This window comes from Larus michahellis, chromosome 3 (assembly GCF_964199755.1).
Source record: "Larus michahellis chromosome 3, bLarMic1.1, whole genome shotgun sequence".
In the NCBI taxonomy this organism is placed as follows: Eukaryota; Metazoa; Chordata; class Aves; order Charadriiformes; family Laridae; genus Larus; species Larus michahellis.
Genome location: NC_133898.1, coordinates 86,459,583 through 86,483,191, shown reverse-complemented (window position 1 = coordinate 86,483,191; position 23,609 = coordinate 86,459,583). Strand labels below are relative to the sequence as shown.

The 23,609-nt window shown below is 42.9% G+C and overlaps 2 protein-coding genes across 8 annotated transcripts in view; one reads left to right on the top strand and one right to left on the bottom strand.

The window, feature by feature from the left end:
• The window catches only part of USP45 (ubiquitin specific peptidase 45), a 56,678-nt gene extending 41,446 nt beyond the window's left edge, over positions 1-15,232 (bottom strand). For 2 of the 6 annotated variants that reach the window (XR_012586274.1, XM_074581052.1), the window contains exons 1-5: positions 15,105-15,232; positions 6,375-6,484; positions 4,106-4,275; positions 2,401-2,504; positions 1,598-1,698 (exon numbers count right to left, since the gene is read on the bottom strand). Coding sequence is in view for 4 of the 6 variants with exons in the window: in XM_074581054.1 (XP_074437155.1) it covers positions 1,598-1,698; positions 2,401-2,504; positions 4,106-4,275; positions 6,375-6,474 (475 nt within the window). In the remaining 2 variants the exon portion in view is untranslated. Of the gene's footprint in view, positions 1-1,597; positions 1,699-2,400; positions 2,505-4,105; positions 4,276-6,374; positions 6,485-13,093; positions 13,194-14,891; positions 14,925-15,104 lie in introns of those variants that run through there. The other 4 variants (XM_074581054.1, XM_074581049.1, XM_074581050.1 and 1 more) reach the window with 3 other exon arrangements.
• A 1,526-nt stretch (positions 15,233-16,758) lies between these two features.
• TSTD1 (thiosulfate sulfurtransferase like domain containing 1) lies at positions 16,759-22,944 on the top strand. Of its 2 annotated transcripts, XR_012586272.1 has the most exons (6): positions 16,759-16,782; positions 18,540-18,780; positions 18,951-19,103; positions 19,302-19,461; positions 20,455-20,619; positions 20,775-22,944. XR_012586272.1 is itself a non-coding variant. In XM_074581048.1 (5 exons), the coding sequence occupies exons 1-5, from the start codon at positions 16,774-16,776 to the stop codon at positions 20,836-20,838; spliced, it is 627 nt and encodes a 208-aa protein (XP_074437149.1). In that variant the 5' UTR covers positions 16,759-16,773; the 3' UTR covers positions 20,839-22,944. The 2 variants fall into 2 exon arrangements, 1 of the variants encoding a protein (XP_074437149.1); XM_074581048.1 differs by lacking the exon at positions 20,455-20,619.
• The last annotated feature ends 665 nt before the right edge of the window (positions 22,945-23,609 follow it).

The following is a 23,609-nucleotide window of genomic DNA, read 5'->3' as shown; positions in this document are numbered from 1 at the left end:
ACTCTCTGCGGATTTCCAGTTTTAAAACCATTACTGGAAGTACACACATGTGCTCGCTTTTTGTATCAGCCTTAGCCCTTTCCTGGCGTGGAGCAGGAGACACAACTGCCCTTCAGAGCTTCCAGTTATATCAGGCAAATACTTAAATGAAATATAAGCGTTTTCAAAACAGAGCATCAAAATGAACCACAAATATATTCTGCCCTGCTCTGCTATAAACCCCATTTTTAAGAAATCCTGGGCCTAATTTAAGGTTACTTTTCCTGAGTTAGTTTGGAATTTTTGTTGCTTAAGACATTTCACAGAAAACTTCTAAGCACCACACTCTGAAAACTTTAGATATTTTGCAGACTCATAAATTAAGAATCTAAACCATGAAGCACACAGGGACATATCATTCTGAAAGTCTTATCCAGTAGCACAAAACCAAAATGAAATTCTTTCCATTAAATTGAAACAAACACTACATTTCCATCTGCAAGCAAGCTGCAACACCCATTTATTACACATAAACTTGAAATTGAAGCTGTGAATGAAACTGAAATCACATACTGTTTTTTCACTGCTCCAAGAAGAGATGCAAAAATTAGCAATTTATCAATTTATTACAATTGAATAATTTAACATACAACTTGTGACTGGATCAAAATATAAAATATGTATTTCTGAGTGGCCTTTCATTTTTTCCCCCTCAAAAAATATGTAACACCTCTTAAAACCAGTAGGATTTATGCACATGCAGCTAAAAGGAATACCTACTCTAATTCAGAAAGGCAATACTTCTCCATTCTTACTTCTAAACAGATGACTGTCTCTGCTAAAACCTACAACCAATTGTTTTAAAAGTTTACTTAAGCTCTGTTTTTTGTGAAGAAAATCTGGAATCCAATGCATTCCATAAGTCATAAGCCAGAAATGCTGCCAAGGTGGTTACAGCAGGGATGAATAACATCAACTTTATCATGAGCAAACACCTGAGGGCCACACGTACGAAGTTCTATCAACTGCTGCATATATTGAGAAGAATAGTAGGCTCCTAACACAAGAAAACAATTTAATACTATTTTCTGTTAGTGTTCTATTTATTAAAACCCAATGACATCAGTGAACAGAAAGCATTACAACCAAAACAGAGTATTAAAAGATCCCCTTAAACAAATTTAATTACTATGGGAAACAAATTTAAATCAGAAAAAATTTAACATGTGACATATCCATACTTGGAAAATTCAATTGATTAATGCTTCCATATAGTTTTTGTGCACTAAATTACATGCTATCTTTTTTAAGGTAACACCTTTTCTACAATAAACTAATGTTTCTTCATTGAAGACAAAATTTGGGAAAACCATCTTACAGTGCCAAAAATATTCCTAAAATGTAACCACACTGTACGAAAAAAAATGAAATTACGTTTATGAAAACCACTACAACAGGCATTACTTGTAGAGTAATTGTGCAACTACAAATTGTACCATACTTACATCATACAGAATTTTTCATTTGTATGTTTAACATGACTCAAAATCTGAAATACTCGCTTTTAGAGACAGTACATTATAGACATCCCCAGATAAAACTATTCGTATAAACTTACTTGGTTCAGCCCTGGAACCATGTTTTTGAAGAAAGTCAACTATCTGAGCCAAAACCTTTTTGTTGCAGTGTGTTGACAGTTCTTCATCACATTCGTAACACCTAAACAAAAGACGAAACGAAGTGGAATTCAGGACATCTGGATGCACCTCCCAGCTCTAACAAACTTTTCTCACAACCTTACGCAAATTACTTAAGCTCTAGGTTGCAATGTTTCATACTAAAAAGAGGAATAAAATTGAATTCTCTCATCCCTTATATGTTCTTCTGTAGATCAGCCCCAATGCACCGTGACACAGATGTAAATAATCTCAGTTTATAGTCCTGCAAACAATCATATTTGGCACTGGAACAGCCTGCCCAGGGAGGTGGTTGAGTCACCATCCCTAGTGGTATTTAAGAAACGTCTAGATGTGGCACTTCAGGGCATGCTCTAGTGGCAGACATTGTAGGGGTTTTTTGTGTGTGTGTGTGGTTGGACTTGATGGAAGGTCCTTGAAGGTCCTTTCCAACCATGAAGATTCTACGATTCCATGATATAAAAACAAGCAGGAAGGACAAACTCCTCTAACCAGCCAACTCTCTACAGAACACAACGGACACAAACTTCTATCTTAGTATTGATTTGTGACCCCTCCGAGAGTCCTAAAGACAAACTAACTTTCTCTCCAGAAAGCCTGCCTTTGCTTTATATCAAGTATTCATTTTACCTGTCATAATCATTCTTTATCATGAGAAGACACTACACTACATGAGTAGTCCTTACACACAAGCACCCACGAACACCTGCATACTCATTCTTACCATATGATCCACGTGCTGAGGTTGATAACAATGCAATGAGGATCTGTGCGTGCTGTCTGGAAGTGTTTCAGAGAATGCTGGCCTTCCGAGTTCTTACTACATCCCTAAAAACGGAAACATCAACACAGTAAGGGGTAAAAAGGAAAGTACGAAAAGACTATATTATTAGTAAGTAAACTGCAAAAACTTTACTTTTCAAAATTAAGCAGAAAGATATAGTGCCCTAAATACTTACTTAGCAATCTCAAGGACTGAGAGGGTTTAACACTCTTTATAATTCAGTATTACAAATTAACTTTTTTTTTTAATGAACACATTTTCTTCTTACTAATAAAGGAAAATCAATCACTACACAGAACCAAAATCTCATCTTTTCTACTTGGAAAAATCAGTTAAAAGTATAGAAAATTACTAGGTTTGTTTTAACATAATAAAAATAATTCCTAGCTTTCAAGTAAGTATCAGCAGACAGCAAATTATGCCATTCACAAAAGTAAGAATTCCCTTTAAAAAATGTGAAATAAATTACTATGTAGCATATTTGCTTCACAGAATATCAAGGAAAGGACAGCACAAGTAACCCTCACTGCTCAAGAATGCCAAATGCATTCCAGACAGCAAAAGGCACATAAAATGGTTTTATACAAAAAAACTACTCAGAACGCACTATGTACAGCAACTTCAAGAGAACGCATTTGTAATTTTTTAAGTGTCTACAGAGTGGGACTTACAAGATTCAGGACTGGTCTCTGAATGAGGCATGAGTTTATGCAGTTAATAGCCTCCAAAACATGAAAAAAGCAGACAGATTTAACTCCTTGTAAAAGCCCTCATTAACTACAAAATTTCAGAGACAAGCTATATGAGTCTTCCTCTGATCTAGTTAACTATTTTCTGAAGACTGCGAATAGCATGTTTCTTCACAAAATTAGATCTGTTCAGTTAATATTTGTAGGACCTGGCTTCTGTCCTTACTATAGCAAGATCTACCAAAAGTCTAAGAAAATTGTGAAATGCTTTGTTCAGGCAACTATTAGCTGAACCAAGCATGGCACTGCCTGTAAACTGATTTTTTCTGTATCAGGCTTTACTTCACTCACAGGTCAGAAACCTGTGTAAGCCCTTGGGGTCAGGACCCACCATTTTAAACTCTGAGGGCACAATTTCACATTATAACTGATCAAATCTAATGGCTAGCTGCCACAAAAAGCGGCATTCTCATGCCGGCACAATCCTTTCTCCCTGGTTTCAATCAAATCTAGCACTGAGTGCCCACAATGTGAGTTGATTCAGCAATATACAGATCAGTTTTTTCATTCATTTGTATTTGCAGAATCTTCTGCCAGATGAGCCAGCTGAACGGATGCATTTTGCAACCACACAGTTCCTGGAGCCAATTCTCCGTAAGTGGCAAAAGCATGCAGATGAAGAACACAGGAAAGGTAGGACTGTCACTTACTACTTGCAATACCGAACCACACCATAAAGCTAACACAAAACACTGACGAAAACCAGACAAGAAGACCGTAATGCCACATCCCACTCCACTGAAGAAGCTGGAGCATGGACTCTCACAACTAAGCACTTATGTCACATTGTTTCCCTGAAGGTAACGAGATGCCTAACACACAAGGATCCACACCAGCCGTATCCTTTAGAAAAATCGGGGCCGATCCACCTCCGTAAATTTACAGCATATGCTTACCTGAGAGCCGCATTTGAGACACAGCCAGATGTCTGAAGGTGCCACGGGCTCACCATCACTCATCCGCCTCTCCTTCAGACATTCTGCGCATATTGACCAGACGCTCTGAGCTACCGCTCTCTTCACATGATGCACATCCACCGCTTGGCTCACGTGCTGGCAGGTTAAGCCTAGAGAAAATGGCACATACTCACTTTCAACCATTAAAAATAATAGCTATGAAAGGGAGCACGTGTACATTAAAACAGCAGTCTTCAACGAATTCAGCATTAGGAAAAAAAAATAGCAAAGAACTAAAACAGGAAAAATGATACAGCTGCTCCTCATATACTGAATTTTATGAAGGATCTATTTCAGTCTTTCTATAATGAGAATCATTTTCAAGTCAATAAACACCACCTCTTAAAAACAGATAAACTACTTTGTACAAAAGTATATGGATTGCTTTTGTATAAAATTAATTTCCCTGGTTTTTGTTTTGGTTTTTTTTGTCACCAGTAAAATACCATATAAACCTATTTTTGCATGTAACAACACAGGCAGTTACCTCTTTTTCAATCCATAAGGAAAGATTTTTCAAATACCCAAATACTACAACTGCCCATTCTGAACATGAATATCAACCACATTCTTCTCTGTCATATTTTTTGCACAAATTCCACTATAATATCACAGAATAACCTAGGTTTGAAGGAACCTCCGAAGGCCATCTTGTCCAAACCTTCATCCAAAGCAGGGCCAAATACAAATTTAGATCTGGTTGCTGATGGCTTTGTTCAGCTGAGTGTTGAATATCTTCAAGGACAGAGGTTTCACCTACTCACTAGAAAATCAGTTTTCCATCTGACCATCCTCAGGGTGAAAATAAAGTAACTTTCCTCATACCTAGCCAAATTTTCCTTGCCCTAATTTTTTTCTGTTGCCTTTAGTCCTTTCATTGCCATTGCGGACCTCCTAGAGAAGTCTGGCTCTGCCTTCTCTATAACCACTTATCAGGCAGTCAAAGAAAGAAACTACACTTTCAGTCATTTGGCTAAACAAATCCATTCCTTTCAGCCCCTCTTCACGCATCACGTTCTCAATCTCCCTAACAACGCAGAGGAGGTGGCCCACTGCTGGACTCAGTTCGACAAGTCAATGTCCTTGTAACAGGGAGCCCACAACTGGACACAATACTTCAGGTGAAGTCTTAGAGGTGCTGAAAAGATGGGAAGAATCACGCACCTCGCCCTGCCCTTTAGTTAATACAGTCCAGCACACGGCAGGCACAAGCCACACCGCTTGCTTTTATTCAGCACGTGCCCCAGGACCCCCAGGACCTTTTCCGCAAAACTGTTTTTAAGCCATTGATTCCCTGTAATTGCGTGCAGTTATTTTGGCACAGGTGCCAAACTCTCCACTTGCCTTTGTTGAACTCCGTGCAGTTTCTGCCAGCCCATTTCTCCAGCCGGTCTAGGTGACTCTGAATGGTAGACTTACCCTCTAGCATATCAACTGCTCTCCCCATTTTGTTGTGAAGAAGATGACAGAGTGTAGCCTCACAGTATCACCTTGCTCTCTCAGCATCTTCAGGTGCCACCTGATACCACAGACTTACCCATGTCCAGTTTGCTTAACAGTTCTCAATCTTTTTATACTCTGGACAATGCCTAAATCCCAGAGTCTGACACTAGGCTCAGGGACCAGGGAGGACCAAGTGCAGAGCTTCCATGTGAAGACAGAAGGATCGAGGTCCTCAGCCTTTTCGCATGCCCCTTGTCCCTAGGTCCCCTGCCCCATCAAGCAGCAGGTTTGCACTTGCCCTAGCCTTCATTTTTGCTGGCACAGTATCCATACAAGCCCATGTTACCCTTTACAGATTCAATTCTAACTGAGGCTGGGTCACCTAATCCCATCCCTGCACACTCAGGGCCCCTGCAAGGGCAGCCCAAACCTGCCTCCACCCTCTCTGCCCTTCCTTTTTGCCTCAGAAGTTCCCTGTTCAGGCAAGCAGCCTGCTGCCACACACGCTTGACCTTCTGCGCGTTGGAAAGGACTGTTCTGCTCTGAAGAGGTTGTCATTGAAGATCAACCAACTCTTTGGCCCTTTGGGCAGTCACGTAGTGTAACAACTGATCACGTCATAAGCACTTGACTGGGGATATCTCTGTTATAAATCGAAACAAGGAAAGTATTTCATGGTACCGCTCATTTGTGGTTTTCATCAGTCAACACGGAAGTTATTAGCTAGCCCTCAACCTCAGGGCCAAACATCCCTTAATATATTTACCTGAAATATCATCTGAGGAGTCCTCATCCTGCGGCCTGTTAGGCCTTTTGCTTCTCTTTGCTTTCTCGGGGTTGGCTCTTGATGGATCTTTCACCCGCATCTGTTACTTACTGAGAAAGAGAAACAGGGGTTGCTGTATTGTCCAAACGCTTCAGCAAATGTCTCGAGTTTCAACTCTAAAAGCATGAGATTAAATCACACATTCAAACCTCACGAACATAGTTTTAGGCTTTGACCAATGTCAGCTATTGTGTAACAAGGAGTAGGAACGTGTCAGGAATGAACTCTTAGGAATGCTGCAAGATCAGTTAGTTACGTTACATGACATTATGAATTATATCTGCAGCTACAGGGGATGCACACTTCCAGGCAGCAGTGTTAAATATTTGAGATAACAAGATTTTCTTTATTTTTGTTATTGTGCAGTAAACTACCAGAGAGCTACATCCATACCTTACCAGAAAAAATGTCATTAAAATAAAAGCTTCTCTTTCTTAACATATCTCCCTTTGGAAAGGGATACCTTGCACATTCCCTAAAAGCTTTTGAGCAATTTAAAACACTTTAATAAGATACTCAAGTCTTCCAAATCTCATGAAAGTGTCCTCTCATATGAGTGAGGACAGACTGGAGTGTGAGATGACCCCTCTATTAAACACCAGAGAAGCCATATGGATGAAGTCTCTCATACGAAATTTGGGTCATTAATCAAGGACTCCTATGAGGAAAAAAATTAAAGGATAAATATTTGCCACTAAACATTATTTTAAAAATCTTCAGTGATTTCACCACACTGGTCATTTAATCAAAATCCAAATGTGAATTCACTGAAGAAGTGTAGCTGTGCATCACACAAACAACTTCTGAGGCTTAGCATACAGGTTGTCTTTTAATTATGTGTTTCATAAAAACAAATTTATGTTTTCCTACAGAATGTAAGATAGTCAAACATTCATACATTGCAAACCTGTGAGCCATTCTGTTTAGAAAAAAAATTACATCTTGTTATGTACCCCAAACAGGTTAATAATATCACCTGAGCCACCAGTACCATTTTTAACTGTGCAACCTCGTTCATGTATAGGAAACTTCTAAAACGCCCCGCATCTGGGGACAGCAAAAGATATTTTCTTGCTACCAATCGAGTAGATAAGTTTGCCAAAGTTTAAAAACTTTATCTACCTAAGTTTTTAAATCTTCTTCGTATATCCATTTAGACCTTTACTGAAGCTCTGAGAGACACGGGAACTGACTTTATATTGAACCCAGTATTCCCCCTCCTTTCTTATCCATTAAGCCAACCAGCAGAACAGTCATCAGTATCGATAGTAGAACACCACCGTCACTGGTATCTGAACAGCCCTCACTAAAGTGAAGCAGGCAATCGGTACCTCAGAGCTCCTGCTCCAGGTTCCTATAGATCTGGACACATCTCTGCATCTGTCACGCATACTGCTAGCGCTGGAGGTTTTCTGCATGAACATATGGACTAGAAATTTCCTTTGGACAAGTCAAATTTCTGTAGAGTATGAAAGAAACCTTTGCTCTCTGGTTCTTTGCATCAATGGCTTCATGTCTCCTCCACTTTTCAAAATGCATTTCATTTTTTTCAGAACGCTACATTTACATAGCAATCAGTTTATATTATATACCACGATGTTCTTAAATTATAGATTTCAAAATTTCCTGTACTTAAGTGTATGAAGCTTCAAATGCTTAGACGTGCAAGTGAAGAATGCCACTGAATTCAGCTTTGCTGATCTTCTAGGTTCACAATTTATGTTCATACAGTAAGAAAGATGTGAGTATTCCAGCTCTTGACTATTTATATTCAACAAATGTTAGCGTGCCTAATGTACATCAACAGCCATGCATCACGGCATCCCTAGGACAGGAGAAGGTGCTTCAGACCCAAACAACTTCAACTTGGCACCTTATCATATACATCTAAGCTTCATGTAAAACAACCCATCACCACTTGTCGCACTGCCACTTAACTGAGCACAAGATTCATTGAGACATTCATCAAACAGTAAGGCCAACACAGCTGCTGTTAGAAAACTCATGATTTTACACTAAATTATGTAAAGAGTCAATAGCAAAGACAGCAAAAATGTCCTCCCTAAAGGAACGTAGTTGTGTTTAGGTTACTCAACATTGACATAAGCGATTTACGAGTTCATTTCAGCATAACAATTCTTATCTCTTTGGACAGATTATGTAAAACTGTCCAAACCATAGATTTCACCCAAATGAAAGTCATGTTCATGTCAGTACATTTTGAGAGCTCAGATAACTTCACGAAAGAACAATTATGGGCCTGACTAGCTGAACTATAAGCAAGTCTTTACCACCTGTGAAATCCTGTGGCCCATAATCCAAGCGATACAATCCAGATCGGGGCACGCACAGCCCACCACTCAACCCGCTCTAGAGGGTCCCTCAGGACACATGGAAAAGACAGAGTGTCAGCTGGTACCTGCAATGACTGAAAACGTGGCATTTCTAGCCCAACATACTCAACACAGCATTAGAAATGCACACTGGCATAAGGAGCCGGTGTTCACGCTGCAGGTTTGGGAACCCACCGAGCAACCCGGAGACTTTTCAGTCTTCTTTCAGTAAGAGCAGGCAGAACAAAAGATAACACGGACCATTAGGTTAATCAGTTTTCATGAACACACATACAGACAGGCATCCATCAGACAATGTTTACTGACCTGTGAGCTCTTGGAAAAGCCACAGACTATCAAGGACCTAGCCAGCCGAGGCTTGTGCCTAATTTTGAAAAGCATTTAAGTGATATGAAAGCGTAAGAGCAAAGAGCCACTCAGCAAGCATCTGCAATGCAAGTAGCACATTATATATGCAGTACTATCTACTACTTGTCCAGTATATTTGGGGACAGAAAACATTACAAGTAAAAGATTTCATTTAACAATTAAAAACATGATCAACACTTCAAAATCAAAATGTTTACACCAGGAATTTGATTATTATATTTAATTGAGATAAACAAGGAAGAAATCTAAGGTGCTTCAGAAATTACTTCTCGGAAATATTTCAGTTTATGGGAAATAGAAGATCAAGATTTTATTGGAATGAAAACCCTGAACAAAAAGCCCCAAGATATAAAAATACAGAGCATAAAATACAGCTAAGAAAAAAAGGGAAGAGAGAAATTCTGTACGTTTCTGTTAACCATAGGCACAAGCCATTCAGGACATGCAGGTGGAGAAGAAATGAGCAATTTACACAAAATGAACTTAACACAATGAAAATTAAAAACCTTTGCAATTTTCCCATGATTTGCCTTTTTTCATCCCATTCTCCCATTTTTTAAATACATTCAGTGAGTAATTTGTGGCTACAGCCATCAGCTGTGGAGTCTCCTAAAGGAGACAGACTCTCCCTCTGAATGCACAAGCAGAAAGAAGTCTCTACACATCCTTGCTTGGAAGTTTCTTTTTCTGAAGGAAAAACAAATATGGTAAGTTTCTCACTTCATATGCACAAAATCAAGTCACAGTGCAAATGATGTTTGACTAACGAACCTGACAAATTAAACAAAAAAAAAGATTTTGCAATAGAAGAAGCTGAGTTCAGAGGGTATGTTAGCTCCAGCCTGATCTCTATTTGGCTCACAGTACAAACCTTAAGTAAAAATCATGCAGTTTCACGGGGAAAAAACTAAAAATAGAAAAAGCTAATTCTCTTCCTTATAAACAATAATTTCATACAAAACTAAGAAGTCGTCCTTGCCAAACACGTTCATATTTTTTTAGCTCAGCATACAAGAGTTTGAAGTGTAATCACCATCACTTTCTATTCTCTGCTTACTTTTTACTTCTTAAAAGACTCCCAATGTGAGTCTGCCTACAAAAACCTGATTAAGATCAAAAGCTCCTCGCTACAACTGCTCATTTCCACCTTTCTAGAAAGATCAAACCACTTCAAAAGCAGCAGAATGATCTGCCTATCTAATTTTAAAAGCTTTAAATTTGTCAAAGTGCCAAGAATCAACGTGCTAAATTTGTTATGTTAAATCCAAGGTATGCCTAGACTATTTAAATGTAAGGCATGCCTGAAATAGTCTGTATGTAACAGCATTAATATTTCTATCTTTAGAAATGCACCCTCTTCATAAAGTATAAAATTAGAAAGTAAAAAGAGATGGATATAATTTCTAAAATAAGTAATTGTTATTTTTTTAAAGTTTTATATTTTACTGGAACTCAGCAGAGTTAGGACCAATAAAAGATACAAGGCTAGTGTGAACTACGACTCACTTTTCCTTTGGGGAAAAAAAACAACCAAACAAACAAAAAACCCAAACCAAAACCAAAGAGGTTGTTCCTCTTCACAGCATCTTTATGCAGGAGAGGTGGAGAAGCGAACTATGTCTTCACTGTCTAGACTCCCAAAAACCTATTCTCGTCTTACCATCTCACACTCGTTTGCTTAGAGGTTGAGTCCCTCCTCCTACAACGTCCACAGCTCACTTGCTAAATTTTGAAATGTGCCACCTTAGTGAGTTTTCCCATGCTGTACCTTCACTATGGTGCTTATAAGAAACCTATCATTGGACACTTTTAAGATTCGGCTGGACAGGGTGCTGGGCCATCTTGTCTAGACCGTGCTCTTGTCAGGAAAGGTTGGACCAGATGATCCTTCAGGTCCCTTCCAACCTGGTATTCTCTGATATGATTCTATGAAACCCAAACCAGATCATCAGTATGTTAGAGAAATACCCTGCTGTCCTGACTACTACCATACCACTGCTTCCACCTGCCAAGATCCACTTTTTCTCTCATCTTATAATTAGGGTGCCAGATCTTTCAGGCAAGTGCCACATTTTTTGTTCTTATCTGTGTAATACCTACCACAATATTTTTCCTGATTCTTGATTAACTAGGAGGGTTACACTTGCATTACTAAAATGCAAACAACAAGATACAAACGGTATAATAACCACCAGCTCATCTAAGCATGCTTACCCTATGAAATATAGCCAAGTGAGTCTACAGACAGTCTCCAGGTACTATTTTGGATTCCGATAAGACTCTCCCAGTAGGACTGGCCATTAACTGCAAAACCAGCACTGTTAATTATTCCATCAGTGAGCACCTGAATTCAAAGTAGCTGGGGCAATCACATTTACCTCAATCCCTCAATTCATCTGAGGTATCCTAAATACCAACCACCGCAGCACTTGTAGTCAAACTCTCCAATTAAAATTATATGATTTTATGTTGCTAATGGGAAAAAAACACAAAACTGCACCACACTGAAAAGGCATAGCACACTGAAGACAGCATTTCAAAAATTAGCACTTTCATGTAACTTAACAGAACTGTCTGTCTGTCAACAGCAGCCCACCACCAAAGCAAGGGGCTGAGGAACAGCGCAGACGTGCAGATTAAGTCCAAAGGCCAAGATGCTCCATAGCACATTTGTAAAGGGGCTTTATGAGCTTCCACATAACTGCAAGAGTACAAAAAAGCAGAGCCTCGCACAGCTCAGTAATGCCAGATCCTCTGCAGAATTGCTACATGTTTTGATGTAAACTGCAATTTTATATATTTTGGAGCGTTACCTGTGGCATTTTGGCTTGCTCGCTGCTAGATCAAATGTCACCCAATCACAGCAAGAACCACATCCATCACAGTTAGCAACCGGGCAGTGTCACCCATCAGCAGGCCAGGAGGCTCAGTGCTCTGACAGCCACCGAAACCTTTGCGGCAAACAAGCCCCCGCTGCCTGCTAGAGCAGTAAAAGGACCAGAACTGATGACTGGTAGTGGCAGCAACACTTCTTCCCCTGGAAAATGTCATCTGAAATTCTGAAAGTGTCATCTCCAAGATTTCCTAGCCCAAAGGCACATCACACATCCTACACCGTCACTGGAGCTCAAACACCAATCCTGACATTCTATTACAGTCCTAAAAGGGTGAGACACTGAGGTACTCTTTGAGCAAGAGGTGAGACAGAGCCTTCAGACCACCAGATACAACAAAATCCCACCCATAGCATTTCTCACTTTTAGTAATCCCTTTTATCCAGCTGCCCATGCTAAACACGGTCTGTCAACGTTCACGTTTGCATCCTGCACAATCCCCCTCAAATTTCCTACTGAAACCCACTTGCCACAGAAAACTTATTTCTAAGGATGAACATAAACCAGACGTGTCCAGAAACAAGAATAAAAAGACCCTGTTACTGGTCTTATGACTAAATTAAAGGATTAAGTGGGCAAAAGGAGTAGTATTTTGAGGACGTATTTTTGCTAGTATCTTATAGCAAAGGTTTTGCTAGTGTCTTATGGAAAACTTCAGGGATACCTGTCAATATCCAAACTCATAAAGAAAATTGCAACTTTTGCTTAGGTTCTCTAATCCACCTTAAATGTATTTAAAAAAAAATACGAACACACCAAAAGGCAAAAACATCTGGGTGGATGCATTCCTGGTCTAACACGGATTTTCCTACAAATTCACACTTTAAAAAGCAAAACACATAAGTACCATAAAAAGAGACATGACTTATAACTCAGGATGTTGGCCCACAAGTGAAAATTTTGTACGTGAAAAGGCAGTCAGATGACTGAGTTGACAGACTATGCACTCACGTGATACGAACACTGATGTAATGGTGCCATCACCACAGAAAATCTGAGGATGTAACAACGGAAACAGCTGGAGAATAACCCGTGAACTTACAGAATCTTGTCAGGATAACCATGCAGACAAAAACTGGGAAAAAAAGTGGTTCAAGATGTCAGAAGAGAAAATGAAGCGCAATATGAGCACAGGATGAAGTTCAGAGAAACGCTAGTTCTGTGAAGTCTAAAAAAAAAAGCGGAGGGGGAAGAAGAAGAGACTGTAAATTAATAGCAAGTAATGAAAAGGAACTGTGGTTGCAGCACAGTGTGTGAGATACCAGGGTGAAGCCCACACAAGATAATACGCTAGGCTGAGACTCACGCTGTAGCCCTGCCTAAAAGGCTGAGTCAGAGAAGATGAAGGAAGACAACAGCTACGCATAACTTCCCATCTGCTCTGGAAGGGTGTTGTGGGAGTCAGCTAATTAATAGGGGTAAAGCAGATAAAATCGTAAATGACTACAGAAAACTAGTCTGAGCTCTTTGAAAGTCAAAGTCTTGACGCTGAGGGGAAAAAAAATTTATTCCATTTTCTTCCTCCACACAAATTGCCCCAGTTTGTTTTGATGACACGTCTAAAGTGGAACAACTTGTCCTTGATCTACGATTGATGCTCACAGCAGAACCTGTGAGACGCGAGCTGCACTTCTGTGAATCTCACAGAAACAAACTACAGAGCACCAGTTCTTCAATATTTCATGAAGAAATCTGACAAAATATTTACAACCATAGTAAACTGCAGAGCAATTTCACAAAGGCATGTTCTGCTATCAATCTGGCACATGCTCGCACCACTACTACACTTCCATTTAAAAAGCTGGAAGATGAGGGTGCAAAGAATCCTTTAAACATGACTCTGCTTTATGTGGTTGTATGGGAGGATTATTTAATGGGATTGGTAAATACTTGAAGCTAAAGACGATGCATAACAAGAACATAGTGCTACACCTGGAGTAACTGCCATCCACTTCCATGTTCTTGATGTCTTTCTTTATTCTTGCGCATCTGTGTTTAATATGCTGTTGCGCGTAACCCTGTTTAACCATGAGAGTAGCGACAAATCTATAGCAAGAGCTGTAGGATGAAGTCCTAAAGGACATCAACAGCAAAAGACCTAATGAAGTTCTAAAAGAAACCTGGGAATCCAAAAATCAACACATTAACTCAAATACAACGTGCAGAGTTGCAGTTATGGGTCTAAAACACCGTGTCTGGAGAGGACATCACCGGAGAGGACTGTCACCAGGCTGTCATCTCATCACCAGGCACGTATGTACCCATCTGCATTCGCTGAAAACCAAGCTTTCAGGTCGCGGAGCACCAGCGCTGCGGTCACACGCGCCGCCTGCGGAAGCACTCGGCGCGGGGAGCCGGCAGCGTGCCTTGGCCCAGCCAGGCCGCGGCGGCAGCAGGACGGCGGTGGCATCACCAGGCCGGCATATGCCCAGCTGTCAGAAATAACCACGGCGGCCTCGCCGCGCGGAGCCGCCACACCACTCCGTAACCGCGCTTTGCCTAATGCGAAGCGAACGGAGCTTATGTTTAAACCCGACCGAAGGCGATGCTGCCGACGCTCTCTAATTTCACAGACCGAGAAACTGACTGCAGGTCACGGAGACGGCCCGCTGCGGCTGTTTGTCATGCCACGGCAGGGTCACATTATTCCGGACGGCACCAGCACACAAAACGAGCCCGCGCCGAGCCGTACTGGGATACCAGTTCAAAACACCGAGCAGGACTGCCCCGGGGAGGACGCCCGGCCCGGCCCGGGGCCACGGCGGCGTAGTGCCCCCCCACTCCCGGTCACCCAGCCCGGCACAAGTTCGCTCCCCTCCCCGCGCCCAGCCCGGCCGCACCTGCTGGCTCCCCCGCGGGCCGCGGGCCCGGACGCCGCCATGGCGGGGCGGCCCGGCTCGGCCCTGCCCGGCTCGGCCCTCCAGCCGCGGCCGCCGCGCCGAGGCTCCGCGGTCCCCCCGGCTCGGCTAGGAAGAGCCCGCCGCGGGCACGGCGCGCCCCCGGGCAAGTCCGGCGGGCTCCCCCCCTCCCCGCCCCGGGCGCCCCGCACTCACAGAGCAGCGCGCGGCAGGCAGGCTGGCGCAGCGGCGGCGGCAGGAAGCGGCGGAGGAAGCTGGTCCGCAGCCAGAGCCGCTCTGCTCCGCCCGGCGCGGCCCGCCCCCGGCCTCCCCGCTCCGCTTCCCCGCCCCGGACACAACCTCGGCCCGGGCGGCTTCCCGGGGCGGCGGGCCGGCTGCCCCCGGCACCGTACGAGCTCGGCAGGGGGGGTGCGGGTGGGATCGGGGGGGTCTGCCGGGTAGGAAAGGCGGCGGGGGAGCGGGGCTGCCGGCTGGCGGGAGGGAGGGAGGGAGGGAGGGAAGCGGGGCCCGCTGAGAGGCAACAGGTAGCGGCAGGTCCGGCTGCGGGGCAGCTGAGAAACTCACGGGAAAGAGGAGGGAGGCATCATGGGGGTCCCTTCGCAGCTGGCTTTGGCGGGGTCTTGCTGGAAGGCCCGGAGGTGCCGGACTGGATTTGTGTCTGCAGGGAGCAAGGGAACAGGTTTGCCTGTGCCCAAGGGTGTGGGGATACCCCTGCCCAGAGGGGACGCAGAAGAGTCTGTGCAGATTTTCAAGAAGGGACCGGAGGGAGATGGCAAATCAACGGTGCGTGTCCCAGCGGAGGGACCGGCAGAGTCACCGGTGACCAGCACGCAAGGGAGGAGATAGTAGAGGCTGGGACTGAGATTAAACTCGGCCTGTGGCAAGGCAGCAAAGGGGGCTTTATCTGGACAGAAGGCAAATCTGAATTAAGGACTGAGAGACAGCAGTTGTATTGGAATGAGATTATCCAGTGATAAGGCGTAGAGAAAAAAAGGGGGCAAAGGTGAAGCTGCTGTGGCATCCCTCAAAAATACAAGGATGGAAAACTTGTAGTGGATCTGAAAGAATCAAACAGGCTGAAAGAATGGTTAGGGAAGCATGCAGAAGTCATCGGACCAAGCAAAGACAAGATGCCAAGAAGACTATTGTCGAAAGAGGTTGACAGATTAAGCGGGATTTGATTTAGGCAGGAGGAATTCTTTAGGCACTTCAGTGACAGTGGGGACAACTGAGCCCAAAGACGTGCGGGCATACTGCAGGCCATGTAACGGAGGAGCCCCAGACATGGGTTGTGAATGCTGTGTTCATGGAGTCTGTATGGAAAAGGGAGAAGGAATATGGGACAACAACCTGAAACAAATTGGATCGAGAAGTAGGCCCTTCCTCCTCCGCACAGGAGACGTTAGGGAATTACTGCACTTCAAGAGCAATAACTAGATTAAAAGGTTAAAGGGAAGGAAGGAAAAGTGACGATGTGCGAAAGGGGGATAGTGGGATGTGACAGGGAATATGTTCATTTAGTACAGAGAGGAGAGCAGAAATATCTGGAAGAGGACATCTACTTTTATGCTAAATATAGGAGACTCATTGCTTCCTGCTAGATATTCATATAGGGAGTTGGTCAGAGCCCTGTAGCTCTGTGTGATCACTCACTGTGGTGTTTTGAGGTGAAATATTGGTGGATAAGGGGAAGGAAAAAAAAGCAAGTGGAGTACTTTGAGCATCCTAGTCTAGTGGAAGAAGTCTCTGTCGGTCGCAGGGGGTAGAACTAGATGATTTTTAAGGTCGCTTCCAACCCAAACCATTCTATGATTCTACGATAGAACATTGGGGTGCTGGCAGAAGGGGAAGGCAAACAAAGGAGATGGAGAAGGTGAGGTGAGAAGATGTTTCGCAAAGGAAATTATTTGAATTGTGTGCAGAGAGTGAGGACAGCAGGCTTTATGCATAGGTTCCCACTGTGTTGGGGAAAAATGGCATATAAATTCAAGTTGCATGTTAGGAAAACAGATTTGTCACAGAAGTCAGCCAGGTCCACAGCTTTCCTCCAGAAGCACTTAACAATGCAAAAGCAGAGCCAAAGAAAGTCAATGTTGTGGTTGAATCATGTCTGGGGTTTGGTAGTGAGAGAAAATGAAGGGTCAAAGGCAAATAAGAAAGAAACATGAAGAGCATCAGCAATCAGACTTATGAAAGAAGGAAAAGAGAAAGCAGAGAAGGCCAAAAGCAAATAATAAAGCATGGTGAAGAATACTATGGGAATGCTGAAAAGTTTGTGGGGAAAAAAAACCCCAGATGATAGAAAAAAGATGCGGTAACAAAAAAATTAGAAAGGCAGTAAGGCTTGATGAAGGGCTAGGTCTGTGAACCATATCTTCAATCAATGAAGGCTTCAGTCAAATGAGAAGATGAGGATAAAGAAGAGGGTAAATGCAGCTGGGTAATCAGCTGGGAAATGACGCCAGTGGGGATGAGTGTGGGAGGCTGTGCAGAAATGGAGAAAGAGTGGACTGAAGAAGAGGTGAAATGGAGAGAGTTCCAAGAGGTGAAATGAAAAAAGCTGCTGAGGAGGGGTTGAGTGAATGCTGGATGACAGTGCCATGAAGGTGAGAGGGGAACTGAATGTGCTGCTTCCCACTCTTTCACCGACCGGGGGAGTTTGCCTAGCTTCATCTCCTCTGACTTCAGCCTCTCAGTCTTTCGCGAGATGGCTAGTGGGTCATTCCTATTTCTGCAAGGAAGCTAGTGTGTTCATTCTTTGTGTGTGTGATCCAGGGTCAAATTAAAACCATAAATTAATTTATAAAAATGCAATTTGATGTGAATGTGCATGTGCGATGGTCCACGTCACATGCTTTATGGTCCTTATAGCAATATACGCAATAAATGGAGAGTAACCATGGTTGTTATTTTACTACAGGGGAAATATACAGTAAATTATACTTCAAAAGAGAATTTGCAGAAGTAGTGTATTCTACCCATACCTTGTTGAAAATGGGAAACACATAAAACTTCGACTCATATATATATACAGATAGATATACTGCTTCAAAGAGACAATCCGCAAATGCCTGTCAAGGAGGCCATATGGAGAGGCTGGCAGAAGGGCAGCTAGTGAACCAGTTACGTGTGCCAGGTTCAATTTGTCACACTTTACAGTACTGAGAAATATTTTGTTCTTGTTTTGAGAACTCTCATTAGCAAAGATTAGACAGCGTACTCCTCAAAACACATCTTTTATGAAGGAGGGAAAAGATCCAGCAGGCCTGCCTTTAAAGGCTGGAACCACTGGTATGGTGATGTATTTATACGTGGTAAATACAGAGTACTGGTTTAGGACGCATTGAATGGAGGAACCCTCATTTCTAACATTAAGACATTAAAACATGTCTTGGCCATCGGTCCTGAGGGCTGGAAGACCGAGAACCTCCAAACCCAAAGCATATGGAATCCGGGGATGCGGTTGTTGCCCTGGGACTCCTGCGGCTGTGAGGGGACAGCAGGGAGGGTGGAAGCAGTGCAGGCCAGTGCTAAAACCACCTTTTCTCCTCAGGTTTTGGAATTACTCTGGAGTCACAAGGGGAAGAACAGGAAAAGAAAAAAAAAAGGTTTTAATTGTTTTTAACCCAGCGTCGACTAGCGCCGTGGTGCTCCTTGAACTCCTGCGCCGGACTGAGGCCTGAGGAGAAGGCGGTGCCGCCGGTGTCCCGTCTCCTCCCCCGCCGGCGGCAGGGAGGGCCGCGCCGGGCCGGGCCGGGCGCCATCTTCCGAGGCGGGCTGATGGCGTCCGGGATCCGGGGCTGGCGGTGGGCGGCGCAGGCCCTGCGGGCGGCCGGCAGCGGCGGCGGATGGTGGCGGCCGGCAGCGGCCGGTGAGGCGGGGACGGCGGAGTGGCGGCTGGGTCTCTCCGAGGGCGGGCGGGGTCCGGTTTGCCGGCGCCCGGGGGCAGCCCAGTGTTACGTTAGACGTTCTCGGAGACGATGGCCGTCCCCGAGGGGCCGGGAGCCGGCTGTGGGCTTACGGGCTGCTCCTCTCTGGCAGGTCCGAGCCGCAGCCTCTGCGCCGGCGAGGTGCCGAGCCTTTCCTACCAGGAGCTCAAAGACTTAAAGAAGACCAAGGTCCTCCACGTAGATGTGCGGGAGAGGTGGGAGATTGACAAGTTTGGAAAAATCCCAGCATCCGTCAACATACCCCGTAAGTCGAGGTGTTCCCCTGTGCTTGATGGCCATGCCTGTGAGCAGAAGTGGCAGGGACTGAGCGAAGAGGAGCTGTGCTAGAGGGCTGCTAGTGTGGTGTGAGGCTAAACTTCTTAGGAATTGGAAGCCTTACAGCGTAAGCCTGGTGAATAAATGAGACTTTTCTCTTTTTTTTTTTTCTTTTGGTATTTCCCAGTGGGTGAATTAGTGGAAGCTCTGCAAATGGACCCAACGGAGTTCGAGGAGAAGTACAGTCAAAAGATGCCGGCCAAGTCGGACCCTGTGGTTTTCTCCTGCTTGGCAGGGAAGAGAAGTAGACAAGCACTCAGTTTCGCCATGTCCTTGGGTTTCAGCAGGTAAGCTTCTGTGTGTAAGGGTGGCCTCTCCCTGTGAAGTGGAAGTCTTACTCGCTTCTTATGGGCCAGGGTAAAAATTTAGATGTGGAATGTGAACAAAGCGACTGGTATTTGAGTTAGACAACTCCTCTTGCTGCCACTGAACCTTGGGTGTTCCAGCAAAGTGAGGTATATTGCCCTGTGAAACAACCCTTCAGCAGCTCTGCGCATGTGCTGCCGGTGATAGAATCTGCTGCAAGACCGTGCTGCCACACAGGGGTCCTTTTGCCTCTTAGGGCTCCCTCACCAAGACATTGTTTCCTTATACAGCTTCATAAGCACTAGTCCTGAGATGTAGGATGGTTGGAAGGGTGGAGAATTGCTCACCTTGGTAAAAGTACAATCTTAAATTAGTTTAGGAGACCGCACCCTTTGTTAAATTGCAGTTCCACCTGTACAGTTCACTGTTGACAAAGTACGCCTTCGCTTCCAGGAAAGCAATGGATTGTTTGCCATGAGTAAAGCAGTGAAGCCAATAGCTAAAAAGACAGTGAGATTGATAGAGCGAGAGCAAAACCAGCATTTGGTTGGCAGAATTGTTACACCTGTGACAGAAGGTGCCTCGCTGGCTTGAAGACTGCAGATAGAATTTAAAAAATTGGTTGGTTGCTCGTGTTCTTGCTGAGCTGCATTTCATGAAATGGAAGATCCCTGCAAATTCTAGTCAAAAGTATGGAAGCATGTTCCTGTTTTATAAATACATTGTTTTAATAAGTGCAAAATATCCTCCATTACCTGTTTTTCCTGATGCCTAATTGAAGGAGTCAGTATTGTTTTACATGGTGGGTTTTTGTTTTCCAGAGTTTAGTTCTGTGCAGGCTTATGTCAGATCTATAGAGCATGTAGGTTTGCAAGGAAGTAAAGATCAGTGTGCTGCATTTATTTGACAACACATGAAGTATAATAACATGTAAATCTCCCACCACAGTGAGTCTGTTCTCTCTTTTAAAAAAGAAAAAAAAGAAGTGGCAAACTGTTTCATTGGTCCAGCTGCTACTACTTGGTTGATGTTTGATCTCCAGCATTGTGTCATTTGGAAGAGAAGAGCTACAGAACACACTGCATGGAAGCAGGCAGCATTAGAGTACAAGGAATGTTGATCTGTCTCATTGAAGCTAGGTACAAGTGTATTTGATTACAGAGAATTTCTGTATGTTTTTCCTCTGATTTTTTTTTTTTTTTTCATTTTAGTTTGGGGTTTTTTTGCCATGTCCTCTTAGATACCTTTTTCAAGAAGAGTCCTTCTTAACGTTGTATCTTCTGCATGTTTTCAGCGTTCAGCAATACGCTGGTGGCTTTGAAGATTGGGTAAAACATGAACCTCCAGAGAAAAAATGAAGATGACTACCCCAACCCTTGCCCCATCAAGGCTTCGGGATGGTTGGTAGGTTTTAGCGTGCAAACTGTGTGCGTTCCAATTCCAGAATACACTCCTGCTTGCTTGTGTAAATGGACATTCACGTTTAAATAGCCATGCACACCAACTGCTTGGTTTAATTTATATCTGAAGATTATGACATGAATAGAGCATATTAAATTTGCTCAACCTTTACTTGGGGCTATGTTTTTTGGTGAAAGTATGTGAAGAGAACCTAAGTGCTTATTACATTTACTAAGATTTTTGTGTGATTTAGTTTACGACTGCTTAAAATAATGATGATAGGACAAATAAAATTATCCTTTCCTAAATAACTGCCTTGGCTAGTTTGTTTAGAATAGTTACACTGCAGATATTCTAATGGAATTGGGGTAACTGCCCTAAGCACAGATTTACTTTATTTCATGTGTACCTGGAGTTTTAAAATACTTGCTGTGTTATCAAAGAGTACACGTAGAGTACAGATTTTTAGGTTTGTACTATGTGACTGTAAGGCCAAAACTTCACTACTGGTCAGAAAGTACAAAGGGAAACTGACCTGATGCTAGAATACTTGCTGTTCAAAACGTTGTGTTATTCCTTATTTTTAAAAGTATATGCATTTTTATGTGCAGATCTGCTTCTGAGCACAAAATACTACAGCATTCAGTCAAGAGCTTTTCCCTCAGCAGCTCAGTATCAAGTGAGAACTTGCCTGTATTTGAAGTTATTATTACAGAGATGTAATCATTTTAGGCTGGAAAATTTGAGGTGTCCAAGGAAGTTACTAAACTCCCTTCCTTATGTACGTTAATTTGCGTGTCTTAAACTTCAAAAAACAAATCGACCCATCCCATCCCCACCTACAAATTTGCGTAGTCATTATTTTAAGGAATTTTTTTGTTTGTTTTTTAATGCTGTTAGCAGTTCAGGGGAACCAGCAAAGGTGAACTGCTTTGGCCTCTAGAAAATTTAAGTTATAGCCCAGATGTTCAGCACTCTGCAGGATGTCTGGAAAAAAGAATTAAAATTTCTGGTTCTGCTGTAATCAGCAATACGGGCAATGTGTGCTTACCCTACAGCTCTTCTGTTCTGACAGTGCAGTCTGCATGGTGAGAAGAGGACCTAAAAAATATACCCTCTCAAGTTCAGAGAACAGAGAAGGAAAAATTAACTAATCTTACTGGAATTTTATTTCCTAACAAGTCCTGCAGTCTCTCTGCAGTCATTTGTTTCTAGAGGAGAACTCCTGTAGTTGGCACAGCCAGCTGTGTTAGCCATGCTGCCCTGACTCTGTATCTTACGGGGGTTTCTGTTCTCCTGTCTTTACTAGTAATTAGAGACCCAGTAGTGTAGTTGTCGTAGTGAGTAATGAGTGTGGTTTTCTTGAAAGTATTATTGACTTTTTAGCACTCTTATTGCTATACTTTATTTCCAATCCATAAAAAAACCCAAGCAACTTAAGAACCAGAATTTAGGTTAATTTCCAAGATGCTGGTTTAGTTTAACTGATGAATTAACAGGATAAAGACGAAATTAAAATGGTAGGATCAGTATGCTTTTTACCTTGGTGGGGGGTCAATTATTCTGTAATTCTCACTATCTTACTCTTAAAAGGTCTTTTTCAGACGGGTTTGGGAGGACTAGCAGATGCCAGCAGTTTTGTTGGATTTAGCCAACTCCTATGATCTGTTAATTTTGCCTGTTTAACATGACCTAGCCTGTCGGCTTCACAATGCTGTGGGCACATAGTCAAAGAGGCAACTGAAGTCCACCGTTGGCTGTGTTGTGCCAGGTCTCACCAGGACTAAGGATGCCTTTTGATCTAGATCATTAAGGTCAGACTGTCTAGAAAATTTGAAAATATTTAGCTAAATGTGTAATTAATCTTGTCTACTTGTATTGAGCAAGCCACCAAACCTCAACATACAGGTGAACAAGGCAAGGAGATCTAGTCAACTAAACTTAGTCACAATTTAATCACAAGTGGCCAGTGCTTCCTTTTGTAGCTACATTAGAGTTTGTTGGGAACATCTAAAACTACATAGCCACAAAAAATGAACAACAAACCGTCACACTGGGTCACACCAAGATTTGTCTAGCCCTTTATTTTCTGTTCAGCAGCAACTGGTCATAAACATCTGAGGAAGAGCATGAAGCAGGATAAAGTATGTAGGGATACAATTCCCAGATTATCCTCATTTACAACTCAAGAGTGCTTTGATACTTCCTGCAGGCTTTGCATGTCTTGGTATAGTTGGGTATTTGTAAATTTTCCACACAAACTCCCAGCGCTCACAGCAGGCTGTGCTGGCTTCAACAACGCATGGTTAAGAAGTCTCTCCCTTTGCTGCTTCACAACCTGCCATGTATTGTTTTCATCAGACCCTCCTGCTTCTTCTGTCAGAAGTGGTGAACGGTTGACACCTCATCAGTCTTCACACCGCTCTAGATTTTTCTAGACCTCTGCTATCTTTCCTGAGCTGAAGAGTTGTGGATTTTTATTTTAACAGAAAAGCCACTGTATACCTATTTTTTCTTTTAATTAGTTTTTATTAGTCTTGGTAGGTTTTTTGCAAGGTGTTTCTCAAGCTATTTGTATCTTGTCAAAGTTGATAATCCTTTCTGTGTCTTTCTCTGTATCTTCCCTATGTGGATGTAACTTGATTTTCAAATGACAATTAAGTTAAATAACTTGTCTGGTCCAGTTCATTTTGCTTCCTTTTAGATTTTTTTTTTAACTCTTTTTGGC

What these genes read in the sequence shown, in the direction of transcription:
- TSTD1 (XM_074581048.1), top strand. An exon ending in AGCATCCGTCAACATACCCC is followed by an intron (nt 19,104 to 19,301) that starts GTAAGTCGAGGT and finishes GGTATTTCCCAG; the next exon opens with TGGGTGAATTAGTGGAAGCT. An exon ending in ATGTCCTTGGGTTTCAGCAG is followed by an intron (nt 19,462 to 20,774) that starts GTAAGCTTCTGT and finishes GCATGTTTTCAG; the next exon opens with CGTTCAGCAATACGCTGGTG.